The sequence below is a fragment of the Carassius carassius genome, chromosome 43, assembly GCF_963082965.1.
Source record: "Carassius carassius chromosome 43, fCarCar2.1, whole genome shotgun sequence".
Lineage (NCBI taxonomy): Eukaryota > Metazoa > Chordata > Actinopteri > Cypriniformes > Cyprinidae > Carassius > Carassius carassius.
Window position 1 is genome coordinate 19,356,322 of NC_081797.1, and position 22,962 is coordinate 19,379,283.

Sequence of the window (22,962 nt, forward strand, 5' to 3'; positions counted from 1 at the left end):
CAGACAAATGTTTTTTTTTTTCCCAATAAGTTATGTCAAAATAAAGGACAGGTAACAAATAACAAAAATTCATGTTGTTTTATTAAAGGAAAAAATATATTTATATTTAAAATATAAATTAAAATATAGGCATAATATATTAAAATATTGACATTTTGCATATAATCCATGTAGCCTACCCCCCTAAAATAGGCCACCACTTTTAATGCTCCGATGCAAAGTAAACCACAATTTCTTTTGAATAATATAACGCATAATTAATATAATATAAATAATACTGCACACCTTTTAAATGTGTCAAATCTAAAATATAGTTTAATACCATGTAGCTTAGAAAATATAAGCACAGACTCAGGCACAGGCTTGATATTTATTCTGCTTGAATTCGTTCTAAGAAATGCACATAACTTCATAAATACCAAACTTTCATCTGTGAATATTAAATATTAAATATATTAAATATTTAAACTATAGTGTTTTTCTTTCATTTTCCGTTACTGAAGCAGTCAAATGTAACACATCAGCGAGGCAAAACTGACGTCTATTTGCGAAAATGTGCTTTGATGCGCTTGTTTGATAACTTGTGGTTAAAGCGCCACTCAGTGGTCAAAAGCTGCAAATGCACTTTACAGACGCTGCGACGGCGGTACCCGCGGCGGTAAAAGAGGCGTTTTCGATGTCTACTTAGTGTAGGTGGTTCTCTGAACCGGAGAAAGTACACTCTTCTTGGCGTTCAGTCGCAAAACCCAGCTCCCCCATATGTGCGAGAACGACATCTCGATGCCGAGCCGCAACCTGCTCTGACTGAGCTAAAATCAACCAATCTTCGATATAGTTGAGAATGCGGATGCCCTGCATGCTCAGGGGGACCAGAGCCACGTCTACACATTTTGTGAACGTGCGGGGTGAGAGTGCAAGGCCGAAGGGAAGTACTTAATATTGGTAAGCTTCGCCCCTGAAAGCGAAACTCAGAAACTTCCTGTGTTGTGGAAGGATGGATATGTGGAAGTATGCATCTTTGAGATCTATTGTGACAAACCAGTCCTCGGACCTGATCTGAGCTATAATATGCGTGATTGTGAGCATTCTGAACTTCAATCTCATAACTGAACGATTTAAGACCCTCAAGTCTATAATCGGACGCAACCCCCCATCCTTCTTTGGAACTATGAAATACCGGCTCGATGGCCTCCTTCTCTAATAGGGATTTCACTTCCTGTTCCATAACCAGACCCTGCCTGGGGCCGACTATCGTCGGGATGACCCCGTTGAACAGTGGCGGCGCAGAGCCGAACTGAATACGGTAGCCTTTTTCTACTATGTGCAGGACCCATTGAGATAAATTTGGCAGTAGTTTCCATGCTGCTAAATAATCTACTAAAGGAATCAGTCTCTCGAGACTAACTTCTGGTGTAAGAGGCCCCCGCAGGGGCAGCGAGCGTCTCAGCCCCCGCTACGCACACGGGCGGAAGATACTGAGACCGATGCTCACTGGGGACCGCTGCGCCCTGGAACACTGGCAGGGTTGGCAGACCGGCCCCCAGAGGGCGCTGAGGCGAGACGGGCACTGTGTACTGGGGTGTGTACCGCTCTAACCCAGCAGGGGCTGCCCTCTGAAACCCTGGGCTTCTGGTGTCAGGGTTTCTTGGCCGAGGACTTCTTAGCTTCTATGACTGCCCTGAGATTTTGTTTGGGCCTAGAAGACCTCGGCCGAGAGGAGCCCGATGCGGAGGAGCACGAGAGGCGGCGCTCTGTTTTTGTGCCTCGCAGTATGAGGAGCTAGGGTGCGGCTGGGGCATCTCCCGCCCAGATGCCCCGAGGGAGAGATGAGGGAGGAACTTATGGAACGCCGCCGCTTGTTTGCGGGCCTCCTGAAACCTGTCGACAACAGAATTGACTGCGTTGCCGAACAGGCCAGTCGGCTGAATCGGGGCGTCCATGAGGCAGACCCTGTCCCGCTCTTTCATATCGGACAGGGTCAACCATAAGTGCCTCTCCGTGGCCACCATAGCTGCCATGGACCGCCCAATCGCTCGGGCGGTCTCCTTGGTGGCGCTGAGGGAGAGATCAGCGGTCCTTCTTAGCTCTGAAATATCATGGGACTTGATCTCCTCTCCCTCATCTAGCTCTTTAAGCAGGTCATCTTGGTACGCCTGTAACACCGCCATGGTGTGCAGACACGCACCAGCCTGACCTGCAGCCGCATACCCTTTGCCCATCAAAGCCGATGTTGTTCTGAGTGGCTTTGAGGGCAATGTCGGGGCCTTCAGAGACGATGCCGCGCCGGGGGACAGATAGCTCGTGAGCGTCTATAGCCATGCTCTCGCTCTATAGCCATGCTCTCCCATCCCCACCACGTTGCCGTAGTAGTCAGACGAGGGGATGTAGAGGTGGGCTGAAAATGGGCGTTTCCTAGACCTGGCGATCTCATCATGCAGGTCGGGAAAGAATGGAAGGCCCCGTCTGAGAGGTTGCTGACTCGTGCGCAGGAAGTGTTCATCGAGCTTGCTTCGCTGCGGTTCGGTCATTTTTTTGGCGGGCCACTCAATGCTTAGTTTGGCCACCGCGCGAGTAACCACCTCCAAGAGCTCCTCATATTGCGGCGAATAGGGTGGCGAATCCCTGTCGACAGACTCCACATCGACCTCCTCGGAGGAAGAGAGGCAGAGCGTCGATCCCTCTCCCTGGGTGGAAGGAACCGCAGAGCGTGCTTCGAAGAGGGCCCTCCGGGAACGAAGCAGCCGCACCGACATACGCTCACAGTGCAGACAGTCGGCCCCCTCGAGAGCCGACAGCGTGCTTCGCTTCCAGGCAAACCACGCATAAGCTGTGTGTATCACCACCCGTTATATATCGCGGGCAGGGAGGAACACACAACCTATAACGTGATTTGGAATCGCCTTCACTATGTTTTGATTTCGCCTTGTTCTTCGGCATGTCTAGGAGCTCTAACTGGACAGACAACAGTAAATAAGACTCACAAGACAAACAAATGACATTCACACACAGAGCGCTTCCTGAAAGACGCGAAGCTACAGCTACGCGGCACGTGCTTTTATAGCTTCCTGGTCGCTTACGTCACCCCGCCTGTGACGTTACGCTCTTCCATTGGACTGATTACACACGATATTCAGAGTCGCTCACGCTAAGCGCGTTCCCCAAAGCGCATTTGACGCAGCTCGAGTTCCTGAAGAGGAACCTTAATTATTTATATGCCTTAATTTATTTAGATGCATAATGTATTTATTTACATTCTCATGTGTTTTTTTGGTTTTTTTCGAAGTGCATTGAAAAAGAGTAAAGCGACAAGATTTCCACAATATACAACTGCAATTCCAAATTTGCAATATTCTTCAGTTTTGAATCATACATATGTGCCACAATTTTACTATTTGTTTATGTAAATGTTCAGGATGAAGAGTAAACTAATGAAAGTATACACATAATAACATGTATATGAGATTATTATTCTGCGAAAGTCACAATATGTCTTTAAAATTGTGCACTCCAGTTTACTCTTTTTAGATAAGTGCAAGATTAGTCTCAGAAAATCCAGTATTCATTGACAGCACCTTAAGTTCTGTGGCAGAGTCAAAGTTAAAATTATTTAACTTTAAACAATTGATCTGTATGTTGCATTCCAGTGTTTGACCTTCACACACACCACTGGAATTGGGGTACCAGTGTAGCTTGACACTTGTATGTAGTTCAGTTCACTGGGGAAGACTGAAACCAATCATGTGAAACAGCCATGATTCCCTGCATTGGCTATTCTTGTCTTAATTAATTCTTTTTGGCAATGTAGGCTGATGTAGGGCTCTCTCTATCCATCTATCTGTAGGATTGCAGGAGTTATAGGGCTCAAGGTCATGCTTTACCCACCCACACCCCTCACCCTGCACCTGCCTCAATTATTTGCTTCAAGGGGGCAATTACTCATGCCTTGACAGACCTCTCCATCCCATTTCCCTGTTTCTCTCTCTTGCAGTTCACATCACTCTCTTCACATATACTGCTCACTCATTTTCCATTTTTGTGCATGAATTCTTATTTTAAAATCAACACAACTGTTCTTCTTCACATTCAAAGCATCAAGGATATCTCTAAATACTTGATTTTCCTAAATGAGCTTACTACAGTTTACACCAGGGGTAGCCAACCTTGTTCCTGGATGGCATGCATCCTGAAGAGTTTAGCTCTTACCCTAATCAAATTCACCCCCGAACCAGCCAATCAAAGTGTTTAGGACCACTTGATCAAAAAATCTTCAGGTCTTGAGGAACCAGAGCTTAAGTTTGTGGCAGAAGGTCTGGACTCCATTGCAGCTTTAAGTGGGATTTATACTTTTTGCCTAGCTCCGCTCTGCAAGCCTCCGCTGACTGCGCACGCACCGTCCCAAATGGATGAGGCTTTTATACTTGTCGCATTCGCCATTGTACTACTCTTTGAAATGACAGGGGGCAACGAGGAGTAATTGTCCTCTAAAACCATTGGGAATCACCGGTGAGAAGAAGTCATTTGACGGTACAATACTTGCGTGATGAGTGAGTTGATGTATTAATCATTTCTTTATGTGCAAACTGATTAAAACAATCTTAAACTATTGGCTTTATTTCACATCAAACACAAGACAACATTAAGCAAATAGTGTATAAATAGCATCTAAATGAAATAGCATTCTATATACGATAAATATAAAACGTACTTAAAATAAAAGCCTTGGACAAACTATGCAAAAAAACTAAAAAAAAAAAACTATGCATTGTTTTCCCTGAAAGCGATAAAAATCACCTGTTGGAGCTTGAACTTCACATCAAACTGTTCTGTTTCACACAAATTGAAAAAAACGCTGGCACAGGCATGCCTGTTCGGTTAGTATTGCTCAGAACTCATGCATCTTCGGAAGCGGAGCTGTGTGGAAAGTTACAAAAAATGCTGTGTACTCTGCCGCGCAAAATGAGTTCGCGTGCACTCAAAAGCAAATTTCTGCCAAAAGCGTGATGATGCCATATTTGCCGTGTGCACCCAGGCAAACTTGCAGATGTGTTCAGTATAAATCAGCCTTTAATTAGCCAAAGATGACCCTACAGGCCATCTGACAGACAACCACAGTTAGTTTAAAGTTAGTTCCCTTTCAAGGGAACTTCGAACTGCGTCCTCTGAGGGGACACTATGGGGAACACCTCGTCGTGACCCATGTCTGAAGCATACTTTGAAAAACGCCAACGTGTTGGCCGGCGACAGCCTCTGACGTCACTACCAGCGCGACTATAAATACGCGCTCGTAGGACCCGTCACTTATCTTCTTCGTCTTCATTGACTGTTTTGTTTGAAGCGTGCATCTGAGAAACGACCAAAACGGTAAGAGCGATCTATTACTGTTATCATCATGGCTTTCACTAGCAAGGCGTTTAGACAGTGTGTGCATCCGTGTCACATTATCTGACACCTGATGACACGCACACTCTTTGCGTCTCTTGTTTGGGCGAAGAGCACGCACGCGATGTCCTTGAGGGGGCGATCTGCGTGCACTGCGAGCGTTTCTCTCTGAGAAAGCGGAAAGAGGAAAGATGGACAGCCATCTGGATCCCGCGGCTCAGGACCCGCCGTTGCCGAGGCACGGAGGAAAATGAGCTCGTGGGGATCACAGATGGATCTCGCTGAGGAGTGTAGAGAGGGACCTTCCCTTTCACACTCTCCGGCGGCGAATGAGAGCGAACTTCTGGAGGGAGATGTGTTATCATTAACCCATTCTGACACTGAAGTGAGTGCTCTGCTGGGTTCTACCCAGGAAGAGCAGGAGATGTCTGAGAGTGGCGAAGAAGCTGAGGCTGAGCCTTCTCAATCCTCCTGACCCGCGTATGAGGAGCTGTTAGAGGTTATGGATCGCGCCACGGCAAAATTAGATTTGCCATGGAAGCGTGCCAGAAAGGTAACGTCACGAGGTCGCCTCGATGAGCGTTATTTGTCTGACCATAGCCCTCCAGCCCAGGTGAGCCTTCCATTCTTGCCTGACTTACATGCAGAAGTCAAAAAGGAATGGAAGAGGCCGTTTTCCTCTTGCATCCACCGGTTTCAGCATACGAGCTATGCTAATATCGAGGGCATGCACGAGAACGGCTATGAGAGGATGCCCCCGGTAGAAGAGACGCTGGCTAGCTATCTCTCTGTGGGGCAAACATCCTCTCTTAAATCTCCCTCTTTGCCATCTAAGCCCCTCCAGGATACATCCCACTTAAATGGCAGGTCATACGCGGCAGCGGGTCAGGCTGTGGCTTCGTTGCACACGATGGCGGTGCTCCAGGCCTACCAGGCTGACCTGCTGAAGGACCTGGATACAGGTGAGGGCCTTTCACCTGACCAGGTAGCCGAGCTGGTGGTAACGGAGAAACATCTGTGGGTGAACCTGGCAGACATCGGGAGGGAAGAAAGGGGGTTTCTTCTCGATGCTCCGGTCTCGCCTTCTGAGATTTTTGGTACCTCCGTCGAGATGGTGGTCGAAAAGTTCAGGGAGGCAAGGGCCTTTAAATCCAGCAGCCTTTAAATCCTTCATTCCACGAAGGTCCAGGACAACACAGGGGTCCTGGCCCATCTCGATCTGAGGATCGTAGATGGGAGCAGAAGGCTAGTGTTGCGGCTTGCGCTCCTCCCCCACCTAAGGGCAGGGGCAAGAGGAACCGCGGGTCACGGAGTGGTAAGCAGGGTCTGAGGGACGTGATTCAGATGGGGCAGCGTCCTCGCCCGTGTCAGAGCGGTAGGAAGACCTAGTAGCTCCGGATGTTTTTAACCTCTGTTTTAACCTCTGTTTTTTGTCCTCCCCTGCCTAATTCCCCTGTAGCCACCAGCTCTCCACCTGATCGAGGTTAGGTGGACAGTCTCTCACATAACAGTCTCCTTCCTGGACCTATGATGTTTTGGTTGGTTCTATGTTCATAGCAACCGCCTTACTGACGGTCCGGACCAGAAGGGGGCGCCCCGCAGGCGGGACTCCAGTACAGGAGGGTGGGTGAGTACGTAACCCTTGCTTTACCTGTTTATGGATGTTATGTTGCTGGTGGTCATATGTCTACTACAATCTCTGTGAGTTTCCTTTACAGTAGCTTGGTGGCACAGCACTGCAGGGAATTCCATAGATGTCCGGCCAGGTCACCCTGAGGGGCCGCCTGGCCGCTTGGCGCATCCGGGGAGGTGGTGGTTACAGAGTCCTCTGTATGTACTGCCTCAGGTGTTGCCCCCCTGAGGGTTGGAGCTCACCTCTCCCGTGTGATCCTGCGCCTCTGCGATGCTTGGGAACTTTTCTGTACACACGCTAAGCCTGTGTACTTTCTCAAAACCACATGGTGGTCAGTGTGCACGTGAATACTTTGCGCACTGTCTGAAATCCACGTAAGTGGTAAGTGTGCACGCATGACTTTGCGCACTTTTCTAAAATCCGGTACGGTAAGGGTTACGCACTCCGCTTCGTTCCCTTTCTTAAGATGATTAGCCCTGGGTTCCATCGGCTTCATTCAGCTGGTGTGTATTTGCTATACACCTCAAGCATCGCTTCCCTCAACATGAGGGGCTGGGTGGACTCCCACATATTGTGGTTATCAGGTGGTAGGCTTCATCAGGCCTCTCTGATGGTGAGCTCCCACATAATGTGGTTGCCAGGTAGTAGGCCTCACCAGGCCTCCCTGGAGATTTAGCTCCCACATACTGTGCGTTCCACTAAATAGCACATTGTGGTTTTCAGATAGTAGGCTCCACCGGGTCTCTCTGAAGGCGAGCTCCCACATACTGTGGTTGCCAGGTTGTAGGCCTCCCTGGAGATTTAGCTCCCACATACTGTGCGTTCCATTAGATAGCATGTTGTGGTTTTTCAGATAGTAGGCTTCACCAGGTCTCTCTGAAGGCGAGCTCCCACATACTGTGGTTGCCAGGTAGTAGGCCTCACCAGGCCTCCCTGGAGATTTAGCTCCCACATACTGTGCGTTTCCTAAAAAGCGCGCTCCCACGGTTTGTGGTTGTCAGGTAGTAGGCCTCACCAGGCCTCCCTGGAGTCGAGCTCCATATAGGTGAACTCCCACATATTGTGGTTATCAGGTAGCAGGCTCACAGGCCTCTCTGAATGTGAGCTCCCACATACTGTGGTTGTCAGGTAACCTTCCAGTACACACGCTAGGCCTGTGTACTTTCTCAAATCCACATGGTGGTCAGTGTGCACGTTAACGCTTTGCGCACTGTCTGAAATCCACGTAAAGTGGTAAGTGTGCACGCAAGACTCTGGGTGGATCGGTTTTGCGGCTCGAGAGAGCGTCGCACTATCCCCTCTGGCTTCCTCTGACTCATCCAGCTCCATGTGGGGCTGGACGCCATGGTACAGGCGTGGCCGAGGCTTCATCTGTACGTTCCGTCCTCCAAATTGCTCTGCTCCCGGGCCATTCTATCTACGAGCTGCTCTATCAGAGTTCCACAAGAGCCCCTCCTTAGAACAGTATTTGTAAATCCATGTTATGGTAAGTGTGCACGTGAAGTCTTTGCACACTTTCTGAAATCCACACTGTGGTAAGTTCGCACGCTAGTACTCTGCGTTCTTTCTAAAATCCTATATGGTAAGGGCTTCGCGCGGCTGCTTCGTGCCCTTTCTTGAGTCGGTTAAGCCCCGTTCATCTTGGGCACCACTCCACCCAGGTATCCTCTGATACCTATCTAGAACAGGGCGCCGCTACTAGAGTGCTGTGGGGACAGCCCTTTCGGCAAGTTTTTGCGAAAGCTAGCAGTAGCCCCTGTGTGACAGGCAAAGACTTGGTAGAGGAAAGTGCCAGGCTCTTAGGCGTATCCCTTTAGAGGAATCTTTTGTGATTCCAAGCCTTCAGCTCTACCCCGGGCCAGGGCCCTACAGGTAAGTTGGGTATGTAGCTTAGGCCTTTGGCCGTAAGGGATAATGTCATAAGACAGCCGTCAAACCGTCCCAGGGGCGACTCCCGGTGAAGAGAAAAGCGGTAGAGTTGGTACTTAGTGTTTGCCATGATTCTGGTCTGCACTCCCCTCAGCATGGCGGCGTGGGTATACTGTTCCCCATAGTGTCCCTTCAGAGGACGCAGTTCGAAGTTCCCTTGAAAGGGAACGTCTCAGGTTACGAATGTAACCATGGTTCCCTGAAAGGGAACGAGACACTGCGTCCTCTAGCTCCCTGCCATGCTTCGGACGCAAGCTTCACGAAGAAGATAAGTGACGGGTCCTACGAGCGCGTATTTATAGTCGCGCTGGTAGTGACGTCAGAGGCTGTCGCCGGCCAACACGTTGGCGTTTTTCAAAGTATGCTTCAGACACGGGTCACGAAGAGGTGTTCCCCATAGTGTCCCCTCAGAGGACGCAGTGTCTCGTTCCATTTCAGGGAACCATGGTTACATTCGTAACCTGAGACGTTTTTTACCTGTGTTCAGCATTATGGTATGAAAGGTAAGGATATTAGAGGAATGAAAATGTAAAGCTGATATCCCTACAGTTACAGATCAAATCAATTTCCCAGTTGATTTTGCTAAGTGAACATTGTCCCAGTTGTAAACATGATGGCTTTAGTCTTCCATGAGTGGGTTTGGTATCAAAAACAGCTTTGTTTCCAAGTGGTCTGTTTGAAGAATGCAACACATGTCTCCCATGAATGGGAAGGGTCAGTCTGTGTGCCCTCTGTATAAGACATTCAGTCAGGGAGTGTGACTTGTTGCTACCCCTGGTTTACGGCAATGATTCACTGCTGATGTCAGAAAATCCACTACAAATCCAAAGATTTCAACAAGTTTTTCAAAAAGTTGGGCTTCAATGTTGGTGTAGGCAAGGGGTGCCCAGTCCTATTCCTGGAGATCTACCTACCTGCAGAGTTCAGTTCCAACCCTGCTCCAACACCTGACTGTAATTATCTAGTGCTCCTCAAAATCTTAAGTAGGTTCATTTGTGTTTGATCAGAGCTCCAGAATCAGGGTTGGCCACCCTTGATATAGTTAGTGGTTCCTAACTACATTCCTGCACGTCTCCTTTGTCTGACACACCCATCTGAGGTCTTGACGTCTCTACTAATGAGTTGATGACCTGAATCAGATGTGTATAATTAAGGAAAATTGCAAATTGTGCATTCTCCATGAATGTGGTCTTCCAGCCAATGATGAAGGCCAGTGATTTTCAATTTCAGTCATCGAGTACCCAGTACCCAGTCCAGTGTACAACTGTCACGTCCGTTGTAGTTGCCTGTTACATTACAAACATCTAATCTTGACAAATTTGTGGTAAGTACTGCGGCTCCAAAGCTCATGCGACCGTGAATCTCGAAATTAAAAAAAAGTGATCGTGCATTCAAATTCCAGGTATAATAGTGGCTCCCTGATGCTCAAAGTATATATGCAGTATAATTACCCAAGTATATAACTGAAAGGGGAAAATACTGAAATATCTATTTTCCTCCCATCTCATATATATTCCCTTTAAGGGTTCAATATGCATGTCATTTTCTTTCCAAACATGGTATTGTGATGCCAGCTCAACATCATGATGTCTATCGGCAATGGATGATGGCATCGTCTATTGGCCCAACCCTAATATACACTCTCTTCAAACTGGATTCATGGCAGAATATCCTATGATGTCCACTCCTCAGGGCACTTACAGTTGATTAGATCAAATGTCTGAAGTGATATGTGATTATTGGAATTGAGAACCACTGATGTAGGCAATGGGAATAGTGACAGGTCCACTTGTGCTTTTGGAAATCCAGTTTGTGGTATTGCATCATCTGGAATTTTCACTACCCTCCAAATAATTGTATTCATTTATATCCAACAAATGCTCCATCAAAGGTTCCTCAATTGGTAAGTGGCGTAACCTCTCAGCCTAAAGTAATGCACATGAAAACCGATGTCTTTCAATATTTCATTGAGGGCATCCTGCCCAAAACAATGAAATAAACCAACAGCCTTTGCAAGGAGCCACCTGAATTGGTACCACTGATCAGAGAGTGGACATTGAGCATTAGTCACTGGATGAATTAAAAAAAATACCAGCAGAAGCCAAGGGTAGACGGTGCAGATTGTGGGATGATTTATGCCTTGCAAAGGGCGTCTAATACCCAGTTCAGAGCATGATAGCCTCTACTAGGCCAGAAGCAATGCTAGAATCTATAGCTATTTGATTCACGAATGCACAGCAAAGATCTGCAAACCCAATGGGAAAACTCAAAAGCTGTCTCAGCTTTTTTCTGCCGGGATAGTTCATTTCAGAACAGAGTGTATGACTGTTCGAGGAGCGAATCAAGTATTCAACATGCCAAATCAGTAGCTGAGAGGTCTACAGTTCTACATCATAATGGAGTTCAGTGGGCTGAATGTTCTGAGTTGCAAACCGCATAAGAAGAAGAGCTGGATCCCATTTTGATTCAATCACTTGAATTATAACTAGGAGTTGACAAATGTGCATTCGCACTGACAGTGATTCAATTCTTTGGAACTCTCTGTTCTGTTTGTTGCTTTATACTGTAATGTTGCTACTCCTACTACAACCAGCTGAATTGGGAGATGAATCACAAGAGCTACACCAATGGTTTTTGAGGCCAAGAACCCCAAAATATGATGATTGCCTTGTGAGGGACTCTTTCTAAAATACAATGGCAGCTATTCAATATCCTGAACGAAAACCATTTATACAGCACAAGAGGTTCTGGAACATTCACTTGAATGCGTCTAACATAGCCAGTATTACCGAAAGTCAAAAATAGTGATCTGACTCACATACATTATCCCACACTCTATATAACTTCATTTCTCCTTCCATTCATCTTGGTCTACTTATCTGTATCCATCTATTCCCTGTTTTTCCTCTCTCTCCCTCTATCGTTCTATTGGTTGTGTCTCTTTGATGCTGTGTCAGTAGAGGAGAGTGAGAGAGTGAGATACCATGGATAATGAGCTTTAATCAGGCCCAGAGCTCACAGGAAGCACAATCATCAGAGCCCTGATGTTCTGACTAGCCACTCGCTGTGCTCAAAACACACACACACATACAGATTATGTTTACAATGCAGTATTTGCTGCTATTTTTGAGAGTGCTAGCATATTTAGTACAGCATATTTAAATACTGCAGTGTAGTATACAGTGTGTACTGTGTAGTACACTAGCATTCGGTTAAAAAAAAAAAGGTCTACCTCAAACTCCCAGATCAAATACACTCCAGTGTGTGTGTTTACATTTCTTATCCCTCTAAACCCTGATACGCTAAACCTAATCTATTTACTTGGCTGACTTTGAAACGTGCCTGAAATCTAGATTAAACCTCTAGTTTTTAGAGACGCACTAAACCACTCACATGAAGAAAAGCATACATACATATATTTATATATGTTTACACACATACACACACACACACACACACACACACACACACACAGGGACTTATCTGCTTTCTGCAGACTACGGTATGTGTAGCTATGAGTCAATGTAAACTCTATAATCTCGAGAGTTACAAATGTTAAATATTCCCTTAGGCCTCGACAAGACGCCACATCCCACTCGCATTCACACACGTACACTATAGACTCATGTTCAATCACAGAGACCATCAGTTACACACCCGAAATCAAACACAAGCTCTGTTCCAAAGCCTTGTGAGCCGCATTGCTATATAATGTTTACTCAGTAAGCTACCTTCGGAGGTAAGCTAAGAAATAGAAGCAAGTGATTTGAAATGCACAATGTTGGCAGCAAATAGCACTCCTCAAGTGAAGCACATGAGCAAGGCGACTCACAATTGATAGCATGTTGCTAAGCTAACAATGTGATACTCTGATAAGCTTAACAATGCACATTGCGGACACATTTATTAGGAAAATAGTACATTTTAATGAAATATAATATTTTTTGTATTGATCCCACGTATTTTTTGTATTGATCTTGAGTGTTTTTATCTTTATTATTATTAAGCTGCCTTTAAGTCAACTCTGTCACAATTCAGACAAACATAACAACACAAAAAATCTGTGTATTTTTTTGTCATGATCACTAACTAACAATGGACAACTAACAGTGGACTAAATAAACAGACAGTTCACACACACACAAAGAAAAAATAAATAAGAACCAATTTTTTTACATTCATATTGGTCTAAAACTGAATTTTCTCCTATGAATTACATAAAGAGAAGTTTAGCAGAATGTCCAAGTTGTTCTTTTCCATACAATGAAAGTGGGTTGGGACTGAAGAACTCATCCATGTTTTTTGGTAATTAAAATAAAATAAAAATCGAATTCACAATTAAATTAAACTAATAAATACATAAAATAAATTGTAAAAACTCAAACAACAATTAACAATGTTGTTTTCCTGCCAACTACATGAAATATATATTTAAATTGAAGTACTAAAATAACTAAAACTGAAATAATAATAATAATAATAATTATTATTATTATTATTACAAAATCTAACAAAATTACTAAAACATAAATAATAATAATAATAATTATTATTATTATTATTATTATTATTATTATTATTATGTCAAAATCTAACAAAATTACTTAAACAGAAATGTGAGTGAATGAAAATATAAACAAAAATTCTAATTCTAAATATTAATTTTTATACATATCTATAATGGCATATACATTTTAAGGTTCTAAAATAACCAAAACTAAAATTGAAAAAAAAAATAATAATAATAATAATAAAGATCATAATAAAAATGACAAAAGCTAACAAAATTACTGAAACTTTACTCATTAAAAAAATCTAACTAAAACAGAAACCATAAAAATATAATTCAAAATATTTATAAATACTACAATACTACTAATATATAAATGTTACTTAAATAACGCAAAAGAGGTATCATAACATTGGTCTGTATTACAAAATTCAAGTCTTCATATGTTATATGACAGCTTTGTGTGATAAACAGACTGAAATGAAACGAGTCATTCAAATTTCATGTTTGGCTGAACTGTTTCTTTAAACCCAAACTGAAATCCTTATCTAATGCTCATAGCTTCCATAACATCATCTTTTTATATATCTAATCCTCTTTCTTATAATCCTTCATCATGGCTCCTGTGAGTTTGGCCTGTGCTTGTGTGGATTTCATGCGGTTACGTCCTCAATATAAAATCCTCAATATAAGGTGTGTACACTCCAGAGAATGACTGTGAGAATCTCATTCCCAGCGGTACACCGCGTCTGGACCGAGGTGCCAGGACGGAAACAGAGAATGAAACATTTGCATTTAAAAAGGTGACATTTGCAATGCTGGTCTAGAGGCGCAGGCATGAGAGGAGAGACAGGTGCTGGGATAGCCCATATTCATCTCGGTGACAGGAGGACGACAATGAGAATGTCAAAGCCAAGAGTTAGACAGCACACCAAATCACACACACACGCGCTCCGAAACGAAGGCCGCTGTCCAAAATAACCCTGACAATCCACCCCCTCATCTCCCAAACCCATGTGGAGATAAATTGGTGTGTTGCTTGAATTGACTTTTACTGTATACCGAAGTAATTACGTGAAAACAAGGGCTGGAAATTGTAATATCTGTTGCAGCCGCATTAAACTTCAAGTTCAGGGGAAGTGGTACATGCATTATTTATGTGAAATGTGGAATAAGTGATAATGTAAACACAGACTGTTTAGACCTGAGGAGCATATGATTAGTGTGAGTTGAATTGTCTTGATTGTTAGTGAAGTGCAAGTGGGTCATTTGGAGTTCATGTGGTGGTGCTAGTGCTGATGAGACTCAGATGTGGGGTTTGTTCGCTCTGTGAGCCGTTCTGATTGGCTGCCGTGATCAGAGAGCTGTGCTTGAACAATGATCTGCTAGACACAGAGTGGATATGGAAATGTGCGCTTAAAGAATTTCAATGTTTTCCAAACAAGGCAAAATGGAAATGTCATGGGTTGTTGGCCATGTACCGTGTTAACAGCATGTTTTTTTAAACGTGTTCATTACCTGTCAAAAATGTGGACTGATTTAAAATTTAAGCTTCTGCCAAAATGGATGAAAATAGTTTTATTTGATAAATATATTTGCATTTATTGGGTCAAAATATAATAAAGACAGTTATATTTTGAAACATTATTGGAATTTCGATTAACTATTTTCTATTTGAATATATTGTAAACTGTAATTTATTTACATCTTTAAAAAAATAATAAATAAAAATAAAATAAATAATAATAAAAGGATATTATATTTAACTAAACCTAAAACCATGAAAGCATTTATATATATATATTGAATACACAAGACATATATATATAGTGTTCCTGTAGCTCAAGTGGTAGAGCATTGCGCTATCAAGTGGAAGGTTGTGGGTTCGATTCCCCGGGAACACAAGTCGCTTTGGATAAAAGCGTCTGCTAAATGCATACATTTATTTATTTATATATTTTTAACCTAATATACCGAAATAAACAAAATAAAACATAAAAAATATAAAGTATATACACAGAAATAAAACTCAAATATAAATGACTAAAAGCTAAAACTACTATTTAACAGATAATGGAAAATACAGTAAAGAAACAGAAATGTTTCAATTATACTAAAATAACACTCCTACGGTTCAGAAGTTTAGTATCAGTAAGCATACAGATTTTATATGTATATATGCATATCAAAAGTCAAGCAGAGCGATACTTGGTAGATGATTATATATATATATTTATTTATTCCACAATTGGTATTCACCTAAAATGCTAATAAAAACATAACTATATTGTGATGTCATTCCTACAAAACCAAAACCAGAAGTCTTTGAGCCTCAGGTGCTGCTTGTTTCCAGCAAGATCTTCATTTGGACTTCTGCCTTCTGGCCAAACCTCAAATGTGCAAATATCTGAAAGAATTGCAGTGTTTAAGGTCTCTAATCTTGCTGAGTTTATTTATTGCTTCTCGTCCCCGGCCAAATCCCTTCCTCATTAATATACGTTGAAGCAAAAGGAAAACAGTTACCCTAGGTTCGCATCTAAAATTATACATTTTTAGCATATGTTTTAGGGGATGTTCTAATATTAAGGCATTCCAGAAGCTTGCCCCCGTTTCCAAATAATAACAAGCATCTCCTATTTTAATACGCATCCCTTGAAAGACAATTATCTTTAATCAGGATCTTTCGTCTCCAGTTTCGGTCTTTGTGTTCCCATGACTGCTTTTATCAGAGGAGATCATTATGGGCCAACTATTACCCAAAGTACAGTATAGTTTTACAGGCAACACATAACATTATATGGTTGTAAGCACTGTTTATTCATTAATTCATTAGTTTTATCTTTATTTTTGGAATAACTTAAGGATAAAGAAGAGGCGGAAATGAGAGCATTAAACACCCTTGACTACTTTTGTGATGCTTTTTGGTCACAATTAACTTTCATTGTACAGAAAAAAACGTTAAGACTGCTAAATTACTCCTCTTTTGTTTCACCAAATAAAATCACTTGTAAATATTCATAGATCAAAAACCTGAATTTTCATTTAAGAACTTTTCTTTAAAAAAAATATAATAATATTTAAATATTATATATATATATGATTTACACTGACTATTCGATGGTGCTTTTTGTCATATTTAAAGCTTTAGAGAACTTTTATTGTATTAGTATAATAATACGCTTTAAATGCATGGAGAAGGGCAGCGTTAACATTCTGCTAAATTCCTCCTTTCGCGTTTCACGGAAGAAAGATAGTTTTTCTAAGAGTAAATATTCTGGATGGTCATTTTTGACCAAATTATTTATTTGATAAAGAACCGGAAACCATTCCGGTCTGTAAAACCAAAAATGCAAAACTGAAAACTTACCTTCATTAAGACGGATTCGCTGAGCTTTTCTCGGTTTACAATCTTTATGGCAACTTTCTGACACGTGACACAGTGGACCCCGAGCTTTACAAGACCTAGAGAAGAAAAAAGAAGAAAGAAAAGGTTAAAAGAAAAATATTAGTCTAATCATTGGTCTGCACCATGGCTGAGCAATGTTTTCGCTCACATTTTAATCAGGAAACCCCTCTCACAGGCCATTTCCTGTTACACACAAACATCTGCCAGATGCTTCATTCATATCTTAAGACAAGCAGCGTCAGGTACAGCAGATACAGTAAGCAAAATTGCGAGAGGAACTGATGGCGAACAGCTACCTAAAGGCCTTCCTGCTTTATCACTCTTGATGTGGAGTTCATGGAGCGCGAGCAGCACGGAGGGGGGCTTGAGGAAAGCATTTATCCCAAACATCCGCCACACGCTTAACACTTTCATTAGTCAAAGTGCTAAATGTTTACAGGCTTTACGCTTCCTGTTCCCCCTCGCTTCTCGATACTACACCACATTCAAGGACTTTCTAAAGAGAAATCTTCAGCGTAAACACCTCGGGTCCTTCTGTGATTGTTGAGCAAGCGTTTTCAAATGAGACAAAAACCACCAAAGATGATTCAGCAAAGTTGTTTGCTGCCTCGCACACAGTAGAGTTTGAATTGTTGGGTAGATAGAGAAGGCTGGACGCCTGCGTGAGACAAGATAATGAATGCTTCATATCCTAAGGTGCACGCGTATCGGAAAACTGACAGGAGCGTAAATGGAAAATGCAGTGATTTGCAAAGAGGATGCTGTGAATGTTTTTGGTTTGTATTAAAGTGTAAGAAACCCCCACCTCATCCCAAACAAACCCTCGTACCTGATGTCACTCAACAGACACTCCTGAACAACCTCTGTTCTCATGGGACTCAGGGCTCTTTATGAGCTGTGGACAAATGGCTGGGTTTTGACAGTCTTACGATGGAGTGCAAAACTGTCCACTGCTGAAGAGGAGACGGGACAGTGAATACTGTTCTTTGTTCTATGTTATGTTATGTTATGTTATGTTACGTTACATCATGCTATTATGTTATAATATACACTATAAATAAAACTAATTAACTATAAATACACTATAAATAAAAACTGATTCCTTGTTCCCTGCTATCATGATTCCTGTTACAGGGTCTATTACATGACACTTTTTAATTATTATTAATTAATTAAATAAATGTGTATATATATATATATATATATATATATATACACACACACACACACACACACACACACACACACACACATATATATATATATATATATACACACACACACACACACACATATATATATATATATATATATATATATATATATACACATACAGACACTTCATTACATTTTGTTACATCTCTTAAAAAATTTGATATGAAAAAATAAGAGTAAAACCGCTGTCTTGATAATTTAATAATAAAAAAGCCTCATTAAAAATACACTTGACACTTAAGAAAACCTCGTCATTATCTTTGATTACTATTTCTCAGGAAACAACTAATCAAAGTACCTGAATTATTGTTATTCAATAACATATTAAAATGCTATTCATGCAGTTACTTCTGTACCTTTTCTGATTAACAATTAATTTTATTTGCTTTAAATAAAAATCTTTTTTAAATAAAATGGAATAAGGGTGACAATTTACTTGATATACTAGATAAGAAAAAGTAATAAAATAAAAAATAAATATTTACTATTAAAGTTGTTTGTCATTATCTTATCATTATCATTATTTCTTTAAAAAAAATTAAGTAAAAATGTGTACTCATAACATAAAAAATAAGCATACAGTGTAATGTCCTACATACAGTTAATTAAATATGCCTTTTCTAATTTGAACATGTTTTTATTTGCTTCATTAAAATTCATTTTGATATGAAATACATGAAAAGTTCAAATTTGACAGGGTGATATAACTGTTGTGATATCCTACTTAAGAAAAAAAAGCCATTAAAAAAAAAATATATATATATATATATATATATATATTTTTTTTTTTTTTTCTTGAGAAAAGCTAAAGCAGCTTGTCATCATCTTTTAGTACTATTTTTTTTGAAAACATTTGAAGCAGTGAAGTAGTTTTATTATAAATATTTGAAAAATTATTATTAAAATTACAAATCTACTAATCTACAAATTAGTCATGTGTTCAACCAATAGGGCTGTCGCGGTTAAGAAATTTCCCCTGCGGTTATTATGGGTGGCTCAATAGCGCGATATGCGGTATTACCGCCGTTTTTTTTTTTTACCTACCTAATTTATCCTGATTTTGCTGCATACAAAGCTCTATCGTTGAGTTATGTAGCATATATTGTTGCTATTTTAACTGACAGAGAGACACGTTTTAGAAAACATTTTTGTTTATTGTTAAATGCCAAACAGCAACAAGAACATGCGTTTTCCAATAATTTTTTTTTAAGAAATCAAAGAGTTCTAACATGTATTACACATGTATTTGCGCGCGACCTTGGACAGCAGCGGAAGTCTAGACTGATTATTGTGCCACCTCTGGCCCACCAGGACAGTGGATTCGCGCTGGAGTCGATGCACTCCTCATGCAGATAGCGTGTGTGAGCTCGTTATCTGCTCACGCTCTCCTGGGTATGGGCACTGACGCAGAGGTTGTCCGTGACTTCAGCAGTATGCTACTTTCACGCCTGTATTTTACAGATTTCGCAAAGGCTTCAGCTACTCCTAACTGTCGGCCGTTCTCAGCTGGTCTTTTGGATGTTGCTGCGCGATCTGATGCTTGAGGGGGCAGCTGCGCTGGATGACAGGGGACACTCTAAAACGCTTAACATGGCTTAATGTACTAAGACAGTGATATTAACAGACCAAACTCACTAAAAATCATACTAAAGTATACTATATAGGCCTATATATATACTAAAATAGTATTTTTATTAATATGATGTTTAGTGAGTTTGGTCTGCTAAACCACGTTAAGCATTTTAGAATGTCCCGATGACCTCAAATTAGATGTATTGTCGCGTCACAGGAACCTTTTTGCAGCACATTTTGCATATCGGCTCATCTATATTCGCTGGCTCGCACTTTTCATTGGGTTGAAAGCCCAAATGTTCCCAAACTGGCGACGTGACATTAGGTTTTGGGACGAGATCGAGCGCCTCCCATCGTTTCATCCGGCCTATTAAAAACAAACGAAGCACCATAAGCTACAACGGCTCGCGAAAAAATTTGTCGTAACCATATTGTATCATTAATTTATTTAACATTGAATGCGCAGTGACAAATTGAAAAAAACAAGAAGGCCACAGACTCATAAAAAAAAAAAAAAAACTGAAAAAACTGCGGTGGGTTGCCGCGGTTTCTGCGGTTGCTATCTTTCCTCTGCGCTTTGCTTGTCAATAGCGCGGTATTACAATATTGCGGTTATCGCGACAGCCCTATCAACCAACACACATAAACATGCATAAAAATAAAGTCAAGTTAAAATATCAGATTTAACCTATAAGGACAAGGCAAGGATAGTTCAGGCTGTAAAATGTCAAGTGGTGCGACTCCTCAATGATATTTATCAATGAATAATGTAAAATATAATGTACACCATGACAATTATATAGACCAAATGTATAATCCATATCAGCTTCAGCTTCTCCATGTGGAGAGAGAAAACACACCCTGCTATAATTACATTAATTTATGATAAACGATTCACAGTCCCGGTAGAACCAGTCTCAGGTCTGGATCTGGACTGCAAACTGCTAATTGGTGACCTCTGATAAAGGGTGCACCAAACAGGACATATTATACAGCAAAGCCCTGCACCCTTCAGGTGCGAGAAAGTAGGGAATATCATTCAAATGTCAGCCACAGCTAATTAAACAATAATGACACTTGACAGCAAACCCAGCAGTGTGTGTGTGTGTGTGTGTGTGTGTGTGGGCAAAACCATTAGTGTGGATCCAATTATCAGAGGTCAGTGGCTAGAAATAAACAAAGAAAACCTCATAATAAGGACAAAACATGAACAACCCCCCCAAAATAAAAAAACATCACTCAAAATGTCCTTTCTCGTAATCAAAGCCCTCTGTTTATGAGACTTGAGCAAAAGAGTCATCCACTTTGAGCGCTGTGACCTATTCCAGCTAGCTATAATACACAAAGACATTAGCATAAAATATATATGTGGAGAGCATATCACAGTCAGACGTCATACCGCATGACATTATCACAAAGAAACAGTGCATTAAGTCCAAGGGCAGAAGAAATGGCCTTATCAAAAAGAAGAGATGGGGGAAATGCTCGGTGAAACCCTTCACGTGCGCTTCATCTGCTCTCATCAGAATTCAAGAACACTTGGTGAAGTCTCGGGGTATGACTGACGACGGGGCGGCCGCTCGCTCCGTATCGATTTCAGTCTTTGTGTGCCTCCCCGATCAATGAAATTAAAAGAGCTCCAGTCCACAGCGATAATAAAATGGTCAAAAACACAATATTCACCTTAACCCATGAGTTAATATACAGTATGCCTTAATGTATATGTTGCAGTTGTCAATACTTGAGGAGATAAACCAAAACTTTTTTTTTTTTATATAACATAATATTTTATCTTCATGGCTGAAGAGCTGCTGAGTTATAGTGATGGCATATTTTGTAATTTAAATTTTTGAGTAAATAAGCAAAAAGCAATCCTGAAAGCCCTACTACTATATACAACAAGACTTAATATAGACAAATATATGCATTGTATATATATATATATATATATATATATATATATAGGAATACTTTACTCAAAAATGATACACTGTACATCAGGCCCTCAAAGATGTAGTACTCAGACCATCCAAGATGTAAATGAGTTTGTTTCTGCATCAGATTTGGAGAAATGTATCATTATATCACTTGCTCAGCAATGGGTCCTCTGTAGTGAACGGGTGCCATCAGAATGAGTGTCCAAACAGCTGATAAAAACATCACAGTAATCCACAAGTAAACCACACCACTCCAGTTCATCCATCGAGACATTTTTTACTTCAAAATGTTGCTTCCAGGTAAATCACGATAATATTGCATTCTCTAGTGAATAAGTTGTCTGGTCTGAATCAGGACAAAAATATGCACACATTCAGCACCCTTTACAAGTCGAAACAGCTCTAAACAAATACATCGGTGGATTTTGATGTGAGAGGCAACAGGGAATGGACATTTTCACTGAATCAAGCGTTATGAATTATGGACTATGGATTTTGGCCAGAAGTGAGCATTTAAAATTATAACACCTTGATAGTTTTGTCTCTTACAAACATGCAGTTTTTCATCATAGTTAACTGATGGACTGGAGTGGTGTGGATTACTTGTGGATTATTGTGATGTTTTTATCCGTTGTTTGGACTCTCAATCTGATGGCACCCATTCACTGCATAGGATTTATTGGTGAGCAAGTCATGTAATGATACATTTATATCCATATTTTGTCCAATAATGGAATGACTGTATGTGCGGATGTTGATGGTGTTCATGGATGTTGATCTCCACAAAGGGGAATCTGGAGTATTCATCCAGAACAACTAGAAGACAGTCACCAGATGGAAACGGACCGCAAAAGTCAACAGAGACATTCTGCCATGGACCTTCAGGTAACTTTGACATCTGGAGCGGTTGACGTTTGTTGTAAGTAGTTGATGCTTGACAGAGGATGCAGGCTGATATTAGTTGTTCTTCCTGCTTGTCTATTCCAGGAAACGTGTCTTTTCTCTTAACAGCTGTCTTGTTTTTACTAAACCCTGGTGGCCTTCATGTGCGAGATCAAGTGCTCTGTGCTGCAGGGCCCTTGGCATAACGAAGCTGTGTCCTCTCAGAAGTACACTTCTGTCATCCAGGACAGTAAGCTCCTCTCTGAGAGTGTAGAATGATTTCAGATCAGACAGATTATGTTCTGTGGTGAAGTGATCATAAAGTCTGTGCCATTGACCAGTGTGGGCGATGTAAAAGTGAAGTAACATACAGCCAAGTATGGCGACCCATACTCGGAATTCATGCTCTGCGTTTAACCCATCCAAAGTGCACACACACAGAGCAATGAACACACACACACTGTGAACACACACCTGGAGCAGTGGGCAGCCATTTATG

At 41.5% G+C, this 22,962-nt stretch overlaps 1 protein-coding gene across 5 annotated transcripts in view; it reads right to left on the bottom strand.

Annotated features, from left to right (window-relative positions):
- The window catches only part of LOC132124966 (serine/threonine-protein kinase BRSK2-like), a 238,580-nt gene that overhangs the window by 88,071 nt on the left and 127,547 nt on the right, over positions 1-22,962 (bottom strand). For all 5 annotated transcript variants that reach the window (XM_059536139.1, XM_059536137.1, XM_059536138.1 and 2 more), the window contains exon 2: positions 16,819-16,913. In XM_059536139.1, coding sequence (XP_059392122.1) covers positions 16,819-16,913 — 95 coding nt within the window. The remainder of the gene's footprint in view (positions 1-16,818; positions 16,914-22,962) is intronic.